A 16,402-nucleotide genomic window follows, 5' to 3' on the forward strand; every position below is an offset into this window, starting at 1 on the left:
CCCTGGACTACAACTCCCATCATCTCTGACTTGTTGGCCTTGCTGGATGGGAGTTATAGTTCGACATCGTCCAAAGGACATTTCATTGGCTGTCCCAATATACGGAATCCAACATTTATATAGAAAAGATTAATGCAGCAACCCTAAACATATTGAATTCTCCAAAAGCCCCACTGAATTCAGTGAGATTCATCTCTGATAAAGTGTGGAGATGGAGAGGCTGCATTTGCAGATGAGGCTGGAAGTTATTGCCTCACACACATCATTCACATTTTCTTCCTCCTGAGGTCTACACAACAAGGTGCTTTCCCTCCAGATGTGGGTAAAGGGGTTAATTTCTAGTCATCTATTAATGTTTGTATTTTAACAGCTGTTTCTTGTGGGGATAAAGAGGGTAGAAAATTAAACCAGGATTGATGGTGATGGAAGCTATCCTTTTGAGAAAAATATTATTTATTGAGACTGTTGAAAGTGTTTCTGTCTCTTTCAGCTGCAGAGGGGATCCTGGGAAATGGAGGTTTTTGTCAGTTTTGTTATTTCTGCTGCCAAAACTGCTCTTGAGAGGTAAATGCTTATTTTTATATCAGTCAGTCCAGTCTGGAGACAAACTCCAACTGGGCCTGTGAGGCAGATTTAGTCTCCTCAAGAGATCCTGAGGTGGGTTTTACTATGCAACAGACAAAAGAGAGGGAGGAGGGTCTCCCCATAGAACGAGACTCCTGAGAACACGTAGAGTTCGGCTCCTGAGTCGGCATCATAAAAAGACACCTCCCTCCCTTCATAGTCCAGAGTCACTCGGATCCTCCTGGGCTCCTCACTCAGGGACAGAGGAGAAGAATCAAGGGAGGTACGGGTCCAGTACTCGCCTCCCCAATTCCCCAAAGCCCAGAACCCTCCCTCAGGGCTTAAGGAGAAGCAACTCTTTCGCCTCACAGATTTCCTGGCGACCCCGATATCCCACCACCCACCACTTTCCACAGTGACTTCCCAGAAATGTCTGCCTTCTGTGAATCCCTCATGTCCCAACACAGATTGAAAGCTGTTGAATCTCTCAGGATTATCAGGAAGCTTTTGCTTTTTGCCTCCCAACGCCACATTTTTTCGATCCTTGGACACGATGAGGCTGGGATGGGCTGTGTCTGGATCCAGAGTGACATTTGCTGTTGAGGGAAAGATGTAGAATCAGCTGAGAGTCAGAGACGGACATCCTAATCCAAGAAATACCCAGAAGAACCAGATTCCCTCTCAAATAAATGAGGTTCCTTGTCTTGCATTTAGGCTTGGGACACTGCTCTCCTTCTTCCAGACTTTCCCTGCAGTGAATACCTTCCTTGTTGGTTTTTAATCAGTTATTTTCTCCTTTTTATACACACCTGCATTTGTATATTCACAAGCTGTGCCTAAACTGGATCTGCCTATCTAGTGAAACCTGGCTGCGGTGGGTGCCTATTGGCTAGTGCCAGTACCACCACACACATATTCTCCTCCTCCCATCCCCATAGCAGTTTGAAAGCTATTCTCCAGCCCTCCTGTGAATATGGGTCTCCATCAAAAATTTACCTTTCTGAAACTGTAGTTTGAATAACATAGCATCTGAGGAAGATAAAAGATAATATGTTTAAGCACAAGATTGTTGTACCTCAAATAAACATTGTTAGAATAATATTATTTATTAACATGGCATCTGTTGTATCCTTATTTCAGGTAAAATATGAGGTTGTGTAACAAATTATTAAAAATGTAAGATGAACCAATTAAAGAAAACTAAAACTCCACATTGGTAAATGGGACTTAAAAATAGCAGAATAAAAATATTCAGCATTGAATCTGAATTTTCTCCCTGAAACTGGGGTCCATAATGGAGGCACAGAGGGTAGCCAAAGCAATAACAAACATGGAACAGGATGCAGGGGGGAGATGGACCCAGCCTTAACATCTGCCCCAAGTAAAATGGTGTGGGAAATAATTAAAGTCAGAATGGTTAAACATAATGAGAAACTAAGCTTGCTGAGGAAGGCAGTCATCTCATGCAAAGGTAATTGTAAACAGATGCACGTAGGAGGGGAAAATCCTGACTTTACTGTACAGTCTGGTGCAGGCTTTCTTTACAAGTGGCAGACACAATTTCTCATGCCCCAGGGTGCCAATGCATATGAGGCATTTTGGAGAAAATACAATGATGGCTGGAACACCAAGAGGGAAGTTATGATCATGCCACCCCATGTCCGCAGCAAAAGCAAAATACAATGCCTAAGAGCCTGGCATGCTCTGTGTTGGACTAATATAATGCCCAGCACAAAATCCTTGCCGCCATTCTTCATTACCTTTGAATTCCTTCATGATGTCCTGCAGAAGGAGATTTGTATCACAGAATCTGCAGGTCTTCCATTTTAGTTTTAGAGGGAAAGAACGTGCATTCGCCAGTCTCTCTCTTCTCTCATACCTGATGGGGAAAAGAATGTTAACCCCCCAAATCCAGAATTCCTAGTAAAAGCAAAATTTTAAAATTTTAAATTTTAAAAGTAAGAGGGAAATTTTAAAAGTAAGAGAGAAAATGGTAGAATGTCTAGATTCTAGAGAGACAGGCAGGCACAGAGGCAGAGATTTCCCCTCACTATAGACTTCACAGCCAGACACCTGAGGACCAGAAAGGCAACTGCAGATCCCTGAGTCTCCCCACTTATTTCTATTCAAATAAGAAACATTATGTATGTTAAGTTGTGGCTGAACATATCAGATGACACAGCGATTCTTCAAACAGCTCTTGTTTATTCACAGGCCAGAACAGAACTGAACTGAAGGGTTCAGCCAGCCTGCTTATATAGAGCTCCACTACAACTCAACAGTAACCATTTTCTGTAACTGTCCAATCACTGAACGTCACTTTCAATCCCTTATTTGCATATGCGGACATGAGTGAAAACTATCTACAGTATCCCCCTGCTGGCCCAGGGTGAAAACTTCAGTACATAACAATGTACTATCATAACGCTCAAGAGTTTCTCTCCTCCAACTTCACTTCATTGTCTTCCACAGGTGAGGGCCATGAATTATCCTGAGTGCAATGATAGCACAACACACATTTCCCTTCTCTAGATGTCTCCAGAGAAGGTGTAGAGAAAAACAAGATGGTTGCTGCTGTAACTTCTAATCTGAACCTGAGTGGTACATTAGCATTTGCTGCTGACTGGCAGTTCTTGATGGGATCAACTAAGGCACTGGTTGCGTGGAATTATTGCAACTTTCCCCTAGCAACACTTGAGTAAGGTCATAATATCTGCTGGTATCCTGCTTGGACAATTTAGATAACCTCTGCTGTAGAACCACATGCTCTCAGATAAAGAGGCAGATCTTCCACAGGTGTACAACCAATTCAAGTTATCCAAGGAGCTCTGTGCAAGGGAAAACAGAGAAGAAACTGATCCTCCAGGACCTTCACCCACATAGACCCCTGGAGTGTCTCCAAGCCTTGTTCTATCTCCCCCACAATAGTCTTCAGCAAAATATAGTATAGCAGGTGTAAAAGCCCTCATGAGAAGAGGCTTCCTGCCATCTCAAGCAGATGCTGCCATGGTGGTAGTCAGGGTCTGTCATGGGAGCAGAGCTGTGCATGGGCCTTCACCATGCCTGGTGTGGTCAAGGGTGTGGGCCTGGCTTCTCTGCCTGCTCCCTCAGTCAGGGCCCTTTCCCAGTGTCCTTGGCTGTGACGCATTGCAGATGAAGAGAAGGTGACTATGTGAGATGAACAGGTAGCCCAGGCCAATAAGAGTTAAGCCCTCCTGCTGCTGAGGTGCTGTCTCAGGAAAATGGGAACCACCCACTGCAGCACTTGCTGCCTGAGGCAACAGACACACTCTGCCCATTGGTAGAGCCATGCCTGCCCTCTCTGTTCTGTCACTCAGTAGAAAATCCAGCCTTGCCTTTATTATGGCTTTTTAATCATTTGTTTGAAATGTTTCCAGAGTCAATGAACAGAACTTCAGGCAAGCAGAGAAGAACCTCCAGCCATGTGTGATGAGGGGAGGGGGTGTTTTGGGCCTGATCCTTGGGTTGAGAATAGGGGTGCTACAAGTTCAAAAGAGAGGCCCTTATCTGTGCCAGTGAAATGATGGAGTTTGTCCAACAGTCTCTCCATCAGGAGCTTGGAGGGCCAGGCTTTATGTACTGTCCTTCTGGTCTTTTCCCAACCTTACAGAGTGCTGCTAATGGAAATGAGCAGGATCCACTCACCTCTGCAAGGTGCTTCTCACATCCTAGAGGGGCAAAGAGAAAGGAATTCACTGCACACCACAGGCTACACTAGGAATACCCCCTCAGACCCTGGCCCTTGGATGTCAGTCTGCCCAGCACACACCAATTTTTTAGGAAAGGAATAGTTCAATCAGCCAACGTTGTTATCTCTCAGAATTTAATTTTCTAGTCTTGCCCATTTGATGGTTTCACCTTTAAGTGCAAAGCCAATAGAATTTCTTTGCCATTGCTAGCTTTGGGTTTTAACGTCTTAACATTCACCTGATTTTGTTCACCAAAAAATGATGGTGTCCCACCCTTTCCCTGTATAATTTTCATTGTACAGTAGACACATAAGCCAACATGGTGTAGTCTTTCTGGGATATTGTCATAAATACTCACCCCTACAGCAACCTCAAATCTCAGCCAGTTACTGCTTACCATTTTGATTCTGGAAACATTTTTAAAAAAAAAAACCAAGGAGACTGAGAGGAGATATGGTAGCCATCTTCAAATATCTAAAGGGCTATGCCATGGAAGATAGAGCAAGCTTGTTTTCCTCTGCTCAGGAGGACAGAACTCAAACCAATAGCTTTAAGTTAGAAGAAAGGAGATTCCGACTAAACAGCAAGAAGAACTGATAGTAAGAGCAGTTCGACAGTGGAATGGACTCCCTCTGACAGTGGTGGACTCTCCTTCATTGGAGGTTTTTAAGCAGAAGTATGGACGGTTTAGTTGAGATTTCTGCATTGCGGGGGGTTGGCTAGATGACCCTTGGGATCCCTTCCAACTCTACAATTCTCTGGGGGGAAAACCCGTAGCATGAAAACTTACAGGAGGAATGTGAATATATTCCTGTTTACCCAGGCATCTGATAGTAGAAGAACGGTGCTCCTGGCAACCTCGACATCATGAGATGGAAGTCTGTTTTAAAATTGTAATTGCTTTTAGGACGCCTTTAACTGCAGTTGTTCTCAATGCTTTTTATTGCAATGGTTTTTAAAATGCTTTTTGCTTTGTTTTTGTATTGTAATCTGCTGCCACAGGCCCCTTGGGGAGGAAGGGGAGGATATCAATTCAATAAATATCAGCAGCAGCAGCAGCAGCAGCACTGAACAATAATCTCCCGTGAATAAACCATCCCTGTTCTCTGGGATGCTCCTGTACAGAACAGACCTACCTAGAGGCTCAGTAAACAGCGTCCCTACTACTTGTATAGATGAATGAGGCACATAAAAGTATGCAGGCACCCTTTTCCAGCCTTGTGCTGTTCCTGCCACCATCCTACCTGCAGGAGTTCACTCGCTGGCTGCTGACTCTTCTCCTCCATCTCCTGGATGATACTTTCAAGAGAGGAGAGATTTCCAGAGAGTGTGGCCAGGTGCTCATTCCATCTCGTTGCAATCTCCTCCTCCATCTGTTCTATCTCATTCAGCAGGCATTTTTCTTGTTTTTCAAGAATTTGGCGCAGTTGTCTGAATTCCTCCACTGTCTTCTGCCTCTGAGTTTCTGTTAATTTCTGCAAGAAGCAGATAGAAAGAAGAAAACAGGAGGCCGGGTAATGCCTACAAAATGCAGATGCTAAGGTTAAAGTGTGCATGAAAATGTATTTATTAAGGTAAATGGCCTAGAAAAAGGAATTAGGGGATACTGCTTTGCAAAATATGTGTATACTGGGCAAAACCTCATGTAAAAATATGTATATTAGCAGAAAATGGTACTAAAATACTGATGGATTTTCATGAGGACTTAAAAAAATAATAAGTGAAGTGGAGATGTGGAGAAGTGAATTTAAGACAGAAATATATGAAACTGAGAGAAACAATAGTAGATTTCCCCATCCCTCCTCAGACCCTACTTGATTCGTCAAGTAGTTGTTCCCTTCCCACTAACAATAGTGACACTTACAAGGAGGTCTTGGCTTTCCTTCTCCAGGTCTGCGTCATATTCCAGAATTGTTTCTCTCTCTTTCCTCAGAATCTCCAGGCAGTTACCTATTATTCCCTAAAGAGAAAACAAAATCTCAGATTGTGACTAAGACCGCGAAAGAGAGATAAAGAGAAGTCAAGGACTATGCTCCATTCTATTGCCCAGTGGCTCTGCTCTTAGCTTTTTAACTGATAATCTCTCTGGTACATTTTAGTTTCTGACACTTGCTCTGGGAGATTCATAAGAATCATAGAACTGTAGTTGGAAGAGACCACAAGGATTAAGAAGTACTGTTTTTGGGGGACAGGGGGCAGGTGGGTGTGGGGTAACAGTGCCCCTGAAGGGCCAGGTGCACAGCCTGGGAGTAATTTTGGACTCACTGCTGTCCATGGAGACACAGGTCAATTCTATGTCCAGGGCAGCTGTCTACCAGCTCCATGTGGTACACCAGCTGAGACCCTACCTGCCTGTCTTGCCAGAGTGGTGCATATCCTGGTTATCTCCCGCTTAGACTACTGCAATGCACACTACTTGGGGCTACCTTTGAAGGTGACTCGAAAACTACAACTAATCCAGCTAGACTGATGACTGGGAGTGGCCGCCAAGACCATGTAAGATCCTAAGGGATCTTCAGTGGCTCCCAGTACGTTTCCAAGCACAATTCAGTGTTGTTGCTGACCTTTAAAGCCCTAAATGGCCTCAGCCCAGTACACCTGAAAGAGCATCTCCAACCCCATCATTCAGCCCAGACTGAAGTCCTCCTCCGAGGGTCTTCTGCTGGTTCCACTCTCCCTGTGGAACACCCTCCCATCAGATGTCAAGGAGATAAAGAACTACATAACTTGAAAGACATCTGAGGACAGCCCTGCATCGGGAAGTTTTTAAAGTTTGATGTTTTACTATGTTTTTATATAGGGACGCAGGTGGCGCTGTGGTCTAAACTTCTGAGCTTAGGGCTTATCAGTCAGAAGGTCGGCGGTTCGAATCCCCACGACAGGGTGAGCTCCCGTTGCTCGGTCCTAGCTTCTCACAACCTAGGAGTTCGAAAGCACGTCAAAGTGCAAGTAGATAAATAGGTACCGCTCCGGCGGGAAGGTAAACGGCGTTTCTGTGCGCTGCTCTGGTTCACCAGAAGCAGCTTAGTCATGCTGGCCACATGACCCGGAAAAACTGTCTGCGGACCAACGTTGGCTCCTTCCGCCAATAAAGCGAGATGAGCGCCACAACCCCAGAGTCATTTGCGACTGGACTTAACTGTCAGGGGTCCTTTACCTTTACCTTTAAGCCACCCAGAGTGTGTGGGGAAACGCAGCCAGATGGCCAGGGTGTAAATCATCATCAACATCATCATCATCATCATCATTATTTAGCCCAATCCCCTGAAAAGCAGGAATCTTTTGCCAAACATGGGGCTTGAGCCCACGACCCTGAAATTAAGAGTCTTAAGGTTTAGCTGCTACCCCCTCCCCAAAACTGGGTTTTCTTCTCAGGTTTCTAGATAGACATTTTTAAAAGCAAGGCTGTTATGAGAAGTTTCATTTCATGATTATTACTTTTATTTTGAATTGTTATTATTACATTGCACAAGAGCATATTTGCGCTAGTGTAGAAAAACAAGTGTAGTGGGGTTTTTTTAAAAAGAAAGTAAAAGGCCTTTTAAAAAGATGCTCCTGAAACAAAATCAGAATTTTGTTTTTTTTTTGTTTTTTTTTTTAAGTACTTTTTATTCAAGTTTTGAAAATACACGTCTATACAAATATACGCTATACAGATCATCATATCACCCAACTTACAAGCATACATGTAGATATACAAAAGCATACATGTAAATATACAAGCATACATGTAGATATACAAAAAAGAAAGAAAGAAAAAAAAAGAAAAAAAAAGAAAGGAAAAAAAAACCTTTGGACTTTAGTTAGTCCTGGACTTCCCTCCACCCTATTGGTAAGTATCAAATAATCCTACATTCACGTATTTTCTCTTAAATTTAAATATTAGTTATTCTCTGTTAGAGTTAATCGAAGCCCACCAGTGTCATCTACAATTTATTTTCAGTATATTTCCAGTATTTACTCCAATTTTTATGAGATATTTGCTCATCTTGGTCTCGTATTCTAGCCGTTAGTCTAGCAAGTTCGGCGTATTCCACCATTTTAACTTGCCAGTCACTTATATTAGGTATAATTTCCGTTTTCCAGTTTTGTGCCAGCATGATTCTTGCGGCTGTGGTGGCGTAGAGGAATATATTCTTATCTTCTTTTTTAATCTCTTTACCCAGCATTCCTAGCAGAAAGGCTTCAGGTTTTTTGGGAAAGGTATATTTAAGAATTTTTTTAAGTTCATTATATATTAGTTCCCAAAATTTTTTCACTTTGTTACATAGCCACCACATGTGGTAGAGATCGCCTTCTGCTTCCCCACATTTCCAACATCGTTTGTTCTTTAACCTATAAATCTTAGCTAATTTCATCGGTGTATGATACCACCTATATATCATCTTCCACATATTTTCCCTCAATGCCATACACGCCGTAAACTTTATATTATTATTCCATAATTCTAACCACCTTTCAAAATCGATGTTATAGCCCACGTCTATCGCCCACTTTGTCATTGCCTCCTTCACCTCCTCATCTTTAGTGTACCACTCCAGTAGTATGTCATATATCCTGGACAGTGCTTTACTCTTTCCCTGTATTACCTCCACATTAAACCTAGATTTTTTATCTTCAAATCCTAATTTCTTTTTATCTTCAGTTAGCAGACCATTCACCTGGAAATATTGTAACCAACTTGTAAAAAGAGATTTTATCTCCTCATAAGGTCTAAGTTTCAAACCGTGTTCCGATTTAGTTATAAGTTCTTCATAAGTGGCATTCTTCTCTTCCATATTAATTTTCTTAATAGTCAACACCTCTATTGGAGAGATCCACCAAGGGGTTTTCCTTTCCAAGAGATTTTTGTTCCTCTCCCATACCTGGAATATTGGACCCCTAAAAATATGGTTTAGGAAGCCCCTGTGTGCCTTCACCTTTCCGTACCACAGGTACGAGTGCCACCCGAACCTATTATCGAAGCCCTCCAGATCTAATAATTCTCTATTTTCCAATCTTATCCAATCTTTTAGCCACAATAAACATGCCGCTTCATAGTATAAACTCAAATCTGGTAGGGAAAAGCCCCCTCTTTCCTTTTTATCTACTAATATTTTCATTTTAATTCGTGGTCTTTTTCCCTGCCAGATGTATTTCGCCAAGGTTCTCTGCCATTCTTGGCATTGCTTTAGACCTTTGAGCACCGGGATAGTTTGAAATAGGAACAACATTCTGGGTAGAACATTCATTTTTACAACTGCTATCCTTCCTAAGAAGGATAGTCTCATTCTGTCCCAAATTTCCAAATCTCTCTTAATATTTTTCCAGGTGACCTCGTAATTATCTTTAAATAGGTTAATATTTTTAGCCGTAATCCATACCCCAAGGTATTTTACCTTTTTTACCGTCATTATTCCCACCCTTTGCTCTAGTTCTACCGTTTCTTCCTTGGTTAGATTTTTGACCAACATCTTAGTTTTATTCTTATTAACCTTAAGTCCTGATACGGTGCCAAATTCTTCAAATTTTTGTAGAGCTTTTTTTACACTATGCTTTGGGTCTTGAAGAGTTAGTACAATATCATCGGCAAAGGCTTTGATTTTATATTCATTCAATCCTACCTTAATTCCTTTAACTTCTGTTGTTTCCCTCAGTCTTTTATTAAATATTTCCAGTACTGTTATAAATAGTAGGGGAGATAAAGGACAGCCTTGTCTAGTTCCTTTGTGTATCTCAAAAAATTCTGATGTTGTATTATTTATTACAAGTTTTGCCTTTTGTTCGTAGTAAATAGCTTCTATACCTTTTCTAAATCTTTCTCCCATCCCCATCGCTGTCAGACTTTTCTTCAGGAAGTCCCATGAAACATTATCAAATGCCTTTTCGGCATCTATGAATACCAGGGCGCCCTGAACATCTATTCTGGTATCTAAGTATTCAATAATGTCTATTACGTTTCTTACGTTATCCCTCAGTTGTCTCCCTGGAAGGAAGCCCGTTTGATCTTTGTGAATTCTGTTGTTCAAGACCTTTTTTAATCTTTCTGCCATCACATCTGCGAACAGCTTATAATCGTTATTTAATAACGAAATCGGTCTGTAGTTCTTTACTTCTAAAGCATCTACATCTTTTTTAGGAATTAATGTAATATATGCTTCCTTCCAGGAGTTGGGGATTTCCCCCTCTTTTAGAATATTGTTCATCACTTCACACAATATTGGGGATATTTGTTCATTTAATGTTTTGTAATATTTGGCTGGTAGGCCATCCGGCCCCGGTGCTTTCCCGATTTTCATCTTTTTTATGGCCTTTTTAATCTCTTCTTGTGTAATCATCTGGTCTAAGAGCTCTTTTTCTTCCTTTGCAATTTGTGGTAGATGTTGTTTTTGGAGAAAGTTATTTATTTCGTCGTCCGTTTCCTTTCCTCTTTTATATAAATTCTTGTAGTAGTTCTGGAATATCTTTTTTATTTCTTTTGGTTGCTCTACGATTCTATCTCCATCCTTTATCTTACAGATCGTATTTTGTTTCCTCCTCTCTCTTATTTGCCACGCCAAGTATTTCCCTATCTTATTAGCTGATTCAAAGTTTCTCTGTTTCATCATTTTTATTTTCCACTCGATCTCTTGATTAATTATCATAGAGAATTTAGTTTGCAATATCTTTATGTTATGCTTTATGTTCTCTTCATCAGGATTAATAGTTAATTTTCTTTCGTTTTCCATAATCTGTATTAGAATTTGCTCCTTATTTTTCTCTCTTTCTTTTCTTAAATGGCAGTTTTTCTGAATCAGGAAGCCCCTCATGACTGCCTTTCCCGCATCCCATACTGTCTCTACCGCTGTTTCCCCATTCAAGTTCCACTTAAAGTATTCCTCAATGGTTTCCTTAGCCTTAGTTACTACCCTCTGATCATTGAATAAAGATTCGTTCATTCTCCATCTGCCTGGTCTATTATCTTTACCTTTTATTTCCATAAAGACTGAATTATGATCGGATATAGTTTGGGCGGAAATTTCCGCCTTACTTAGATTCTGAGTTAGTTCTTTAGATACCCAAATACTATCTATTCTCCCCCAACTCTGCTTTGGGTTTGAAAAAAAGGTATATTGCTTTGTCGTGGGATTTTTAAATCTCCAAGCATCTATCAAACCTAGATTGTTAATCAGGTCAAAAAATGACCTGGGTAGTTTACCTTCTTTCGAATCTTGTTTTTTTGTTGATTTATCCAAGTTTGGTGAAACCACCCCGTTGAAATCTCCCATTAGTATTATTTTTTGGTCCATCCATTCCGTTAACTTATTGCCTAATTCAAGGAAGAAATCTGCTTTTTTGTCATTTGGAGCATATATTCCTACCACAATTATTTTTTCTCCTTGAAACACCATCTGTACTACTATCACCCTCCCTTGATCATCTTTATACAGTAATTGTGGATCAAATTTTTCCTTTATATATAGAACCACGCCTCTCTTCTTAACCTTGTCAGAAGTCACAAAATCAAGTCCTAGTTTCTTATTACTTAAAATTCTCTTATGCTTATTGGTTACATGAGTCTCCTGTAGACAGATTAAGTCAAGATTCCTTTTCCCTAATATATGTACAATCTGATTCCTTTTATTTTTATTGTTCATGCCATTCACATTCCAAGTCAACGCTTTTAATGCCATTATTATACGTTATAAATAGGTTATCAAATCTGAATAAGAGTTACTATTTATCTTCTTTCTCTACTTCTTCCCTTTCTTCTGTTACTTCTCTTAATTTTATCTCTCTTTCTTCTTCTTCACTTTGTTCATCCTCTCCCCCCTCCCCCATTTTCCCCAGGTCCTTCTCGTATCTCCTTGCAAATTTTTGAAGTTCTGAGATAGTGGACAGTTTAAACTTTTTTTCTTTGAAATAGAATGAAATACCTTCCGGAAACTCCCATCTATACAAGATCCCATTTTTCTTCAGTTGATTTGTTAATTTTTTATATGGGTCCCTCCTTCGAAGAAATCTCGAAGGAATCTCTTTGTAAATAATAATTGGGTTTTCTTCAATATATAACCTTTTGACATAGTTCTGTTTCAAAATTTCGTTTCTTATCTCCAATGAGTTAAACATGGCTATTACATCTCCTGGCAATTTTTTCCCTCTGGCCTTGGCCGATTTTGTTCTTATTCGAAATATGTTTACCAAGCAATGGTTTATCTCTTCTTCTTTTCTATCTAGCCATATTGCCAGCTCTTTCACCACTTTAACTCTAATATTCTCATTTAAATCCTCTGGTATTCCTCTAAGTTTTAGGTTAGATTGATTTTGACGCATCTGCGTCATAGCCATGTTATCCAACAACTCTTCCTGTGTTGCTCCTATTTCTTTAACTTCTAATCTAATCCTGTCCATCTCTTTCCTACTGTCTTTCGTGTCCTTTTGAACCCTTTTCACTGAATCCTCCAAAACCTTAGCTTTTACCGAGAGATCCTTAACTTTCCCTTTCAGTTCCCCTACCACTTCCTCCAATTTTTTGTCTAGAGTATCTTGTACCTCCATCAATTTTCTCTCAATATACTGTTCATTATTTTTAAATTCTTTTCTTATTTCGGCCATCAAGCTGTCATAATCTCTAATATCTCTTGCCTCCTTCCCCTCTTCTTGTTTTGAAGGCCTCCTTTCCGCTGGTGTTGCCACCCCCTTCTTAGAACCGTTCGGCATTTGTATATTTAAGTTTAGTTCTTCCTAGTATACTGTATAATGTAATATACTATGTGGGTAAGATATAGAGGTAACAAGGTTAACAAGGTTAACGTCTCTCAGATATTGCAACGAGAGTCCAAAATTGACTAAATTGGTACAGCACAAAAATTAACCCTTAATTAAGATCAGATATTAATAATACAGTTTTAACTGTACCTAAATTCAGACACGTATTTAAATCCTCAGAGTCTTATGATTAAATGTAGTAAACACCTGAACCTCCAGAAACACTTCCAGATTCAGGGGGTTCTCAAACTCATGAGCAAGGAAGGTCCTGCGAAAACGTATTCTTTAACTTTGCATCCCGGGGTGTATGTCTCTTTAAATCCCGAAGAATCAAGAGAATCACAGCTGTCTCTGAAACTCAAGAACGTATCCGGTTGGGGATGAAGAAGGCGGGTCCCCTTTAACTCACTCAATATGGCAGTCCTTTCACAGTCTCACCATCTTTAAGCAAACTTTAAACAAACTTTAAACACAGTCTCACAGTCCCTGTCTTTAGACACAGAGCGCTGCTAAGGCACCTATATTCCACACTCCGTTTAAGTCCCAATTCTCCCCAATCCTGAGGTTTAAAAGCAAAAGTCCTCCACCGAAACCCGTGCTGGTTAAATTTTGTTTTTATTCATAATAGCACAGAGAAGGGTTCTCATTAAAAAGTGTACTTCTTCCCTCTCTAGCCTGCTACGCCCATGCAGTCAGGTCCTACTCTGGTTACTAGTTCCACCAGCTGAGCCTACCAAGGTGCAAATGTGATTTGAAGTGACATCATTGCATTTTAAACCACAAATGTGTGCGTAGTTTTAGGCCTGCCTGCAAATTCTAAATTTGGTTTGCAAATTTTTGACTTGTTAAGAAATATAAACCTTTTTCTACCATCACTTTGCCTCAGGAGTCTTCATTGCAAGTGTGGGGGCAGTCAGACAAAACTTCACAAGACTTGGGGCAGCTTTTGTAATAGTGGATGGCATCAGGGACAGACTCTGGTAATCTTTGGTATTTTGACACCCTCATATGGATTTCAAGTGAAGCCCCCTTCGGCACACAGAGAAAAAAATTACACTTGTGCCACCCACCTCCCATGAGACCTCAAGCTTCTCAATGGCTATTTAAACAAGATTTCAGGAAATTTTTGCATACCCTCCAGTAGGAATGCCATATTTCAAAAACCAGGACACCCCAAACGTTGTTGAGCGTTTTTCTTTCTCACTTGCCTAAGATCCAGGAGAAAGCAGGAAAATCCATTTTCTGATGAAAATAGGGATGTCCTAAGGAAAAAAGGACACTCCAGGATCAAATCAGATACTGGGATGGCTTCTGTAAATCCGGGACTGTCCCTAGAATATAGGGACACTTGGAGGGTGTGTTAATGTCACGTCTAGTTGAACCTAAGAATTACAGAAAACCTCCCAAGAAAACCCACAGCTCTTTACCCCATCAAGATCCTGAGTGATTTCCTACCTTGTACTCTTGAGAAGCCTCCTCCAGAGGGATCACCTCATGATGTCTGTGCTCCTTGGACCTGTCACACACCACGCAGATGGGGGTTTCTTCCTCCTTACAAAAAAGCTTCAGGGGCTCCTGGTGCTTCTGACAAACTCTCCCCTTTCCTTGTTCCTCCTCCCCGCTTTGGAGACTGAACTTCTTGGTTATTTCCACAAAGTTAGCCAGTTGCCGGTTGGGGATGAGATTATTTTGCTGGACTGCTCTTCTGCACTGAGGGCAGGAAGCCTCTGCCTCCAATTCCACCCAGCACTGGATCAGGCAGCCTCGGCAGAAGTTGTGCCCACACTCTGGGATGGTCACTGGATCCTTGAAATACTCCAGGCAGATGGAGCAAGTGGATTCATCGCAGAGATCCTTTACGGGTCTCTCAGCAGCAGCCATGGCTCCCTCGGGCCAAAGAACCAAGCTAAGTTTCACTTTCTCAGTTTTCAGTCACTAGGTGTTTCCCTACCTAGAAATGACTCAGGAATTTTTCTTAATGCTGGCAGTACTATAAATACTGTGATAAACAAATAAAATACTGTCATTGTGGAGGAACACACCCAGTTTAAAGGAAACGCACCTCCCTGAAGGAAGAGCCGTGTAAAAGGGGCTTCCCCTGTCCTCCTGGCCAGGATGTCTAGTCTCTTACTCTGCTCAAGGGTCTGTTGGAGTGGGTTGAAGTAAAACGTATAATGTGACCAATGTAACTAATAGTAGTTGTAAATGAATATAGACAGACAACAAGAATTGTATATATAGAAGGATTTATTTGTTTACAGACACTTTATGGACAAATGTGGAAGACGAACAACCATATACAAAATGGATAAAGACAATGCAAAAAATTTAGAGGCGAAATAAAAAAGCCAGAAGAAGGAAGGAGGGAAGTCAGCTACTAGGAGCAAGTATAAATGCAAAATGTAATACAATATGTGGATGTGTAGTATGTAACAGAAAAACCAATAAAGATTATTCTGAAAAGGAAAGAAAGAAAGATTTCAAAAATCGGTCTAGGTTGACGTTATCATGGATGGGAAGGATGCCCTCAGTGAAAAGACTCAAACTGCCAAACTTACTGTTGGCAAGCCCAAGAGGTTCAGTGGTTTAGACCACAGCGCTACTCACGTCCTGGGCAAACTGAAGGTAGGGCATGCCCTTTTTGATTCTTCGGTTTTAATTTATTTCAGATGAGAAACCTCCATGCAAGTAAAAATCTAGCACATCAGGAAGAATGATTCTGACCAAGCTTGCTCTCTATTATACTAGGTTTCTATGTGCAGGGCCTTTTTTAACATAAAAGAACATTTCAAAAAATGGATTTTCTTTGCTGCAGTCTGAAGTGGTAAAGTGAACTAGGTTCCTAGGCTAAAGTTTCCAAGGTCAGACCCTATGAAAATAGATTTCCCTCTTCTGCATTCCTTTTGGTGAGCATCCAAAAACAAAAAACAAAAAACCCACACTAGGAATTACATCCTAGGGATGCTCTCCTTTCTAGAAAGGTTCATGAAGCAGTGTGTTGAGTGAAGAAAGAAAAACACTATGATTATTTTGTTTAATTCTTTAAGAAATAGCAAAGCCTTGGAGGCTGGAACAGGGCAGGCATCTCAGCAAAAGCCATGGTGCCCCCCTCCCACGAACGTAGCTGCTTTTTCATTTCAGGGTTGCTACTTGGGTTCAAGGCTTCCACGTTTCTAAATTATGCACTAGGAAGATGTGGGCTTTTTCTTCGGGGTGATGTGAGAAATTTGAAAAAAGTACCTCAGTGATAAGGGCAAGCGCTCAATAATTTGTTGTTATCATTAAATAATGTGTGAGTATTTTTTGGGGGGGAACCAATTAAATAAGTTCTCATTAGTTACAGATAGGTAGCCGTGTTGGTCTGCCATAGTCAAAACAAAATAAAAAAATTCCTTCCAGTA

At 40.9% G+C, this 16,402-nt stretch overlaps 1 protein-coding gene across 1 annotated transcript in view; it reads right to left on the reverse strand.

The window, feature by feature from the left end:
• LOC307210950 (zinc finger protein RFP-like) overlaps positions 1-16,327 on the reverse strand; it is a 40,431-nt gene extending 24,104 nt beyond the window's left edge. The window contains exons 1-7 of the mRNA XM_079967152.1: positions 14,457-16,327; positions 6,139-6,234; positions 5,519-5,749; positions 4,231-4,253; positions 2,325-2,443; positions 1,561-1,593; positions 646-1,160 (exon numbers count right to left, since the gene is read on the reverse strand). Coding sequence (XP_079823278.1) covers positions 646-1,160; positions 1,561-1,593; positions 2,325-2,443; positions 4,231-4,253; positions 5,519-5,749; positions 6,139-6,234; positions 14,457-14,882 — 1,443 coding nt within the window. The 5' untranslated portion in view covers positions 14,883-16,327. The remainder of the gene's footprint in view (positions 1-645; positions 1,161-1,560; positions 1,594-2,324; positions 2,444-4,230; positions 4,254-5,518; positions 5,750-6,138; positions 6,235-14,456) is intronic.
• Positions 16,328-16,402: the final 75 nt, after the last annotated feature.

The sequence above is a fragment of the Podarcis cretensis genome (assembly GCF_951804945.1).
Source record: "Podarcis cretensis genome assembly, chromosome: 2".
In the NCBI taxonomy this organism is placed as follows: Eukaryota; Metazoa; Chordata; class Lepidosauria; order Squamata; family Lacertidae; genus Podarcis; species Podarcis cretensis.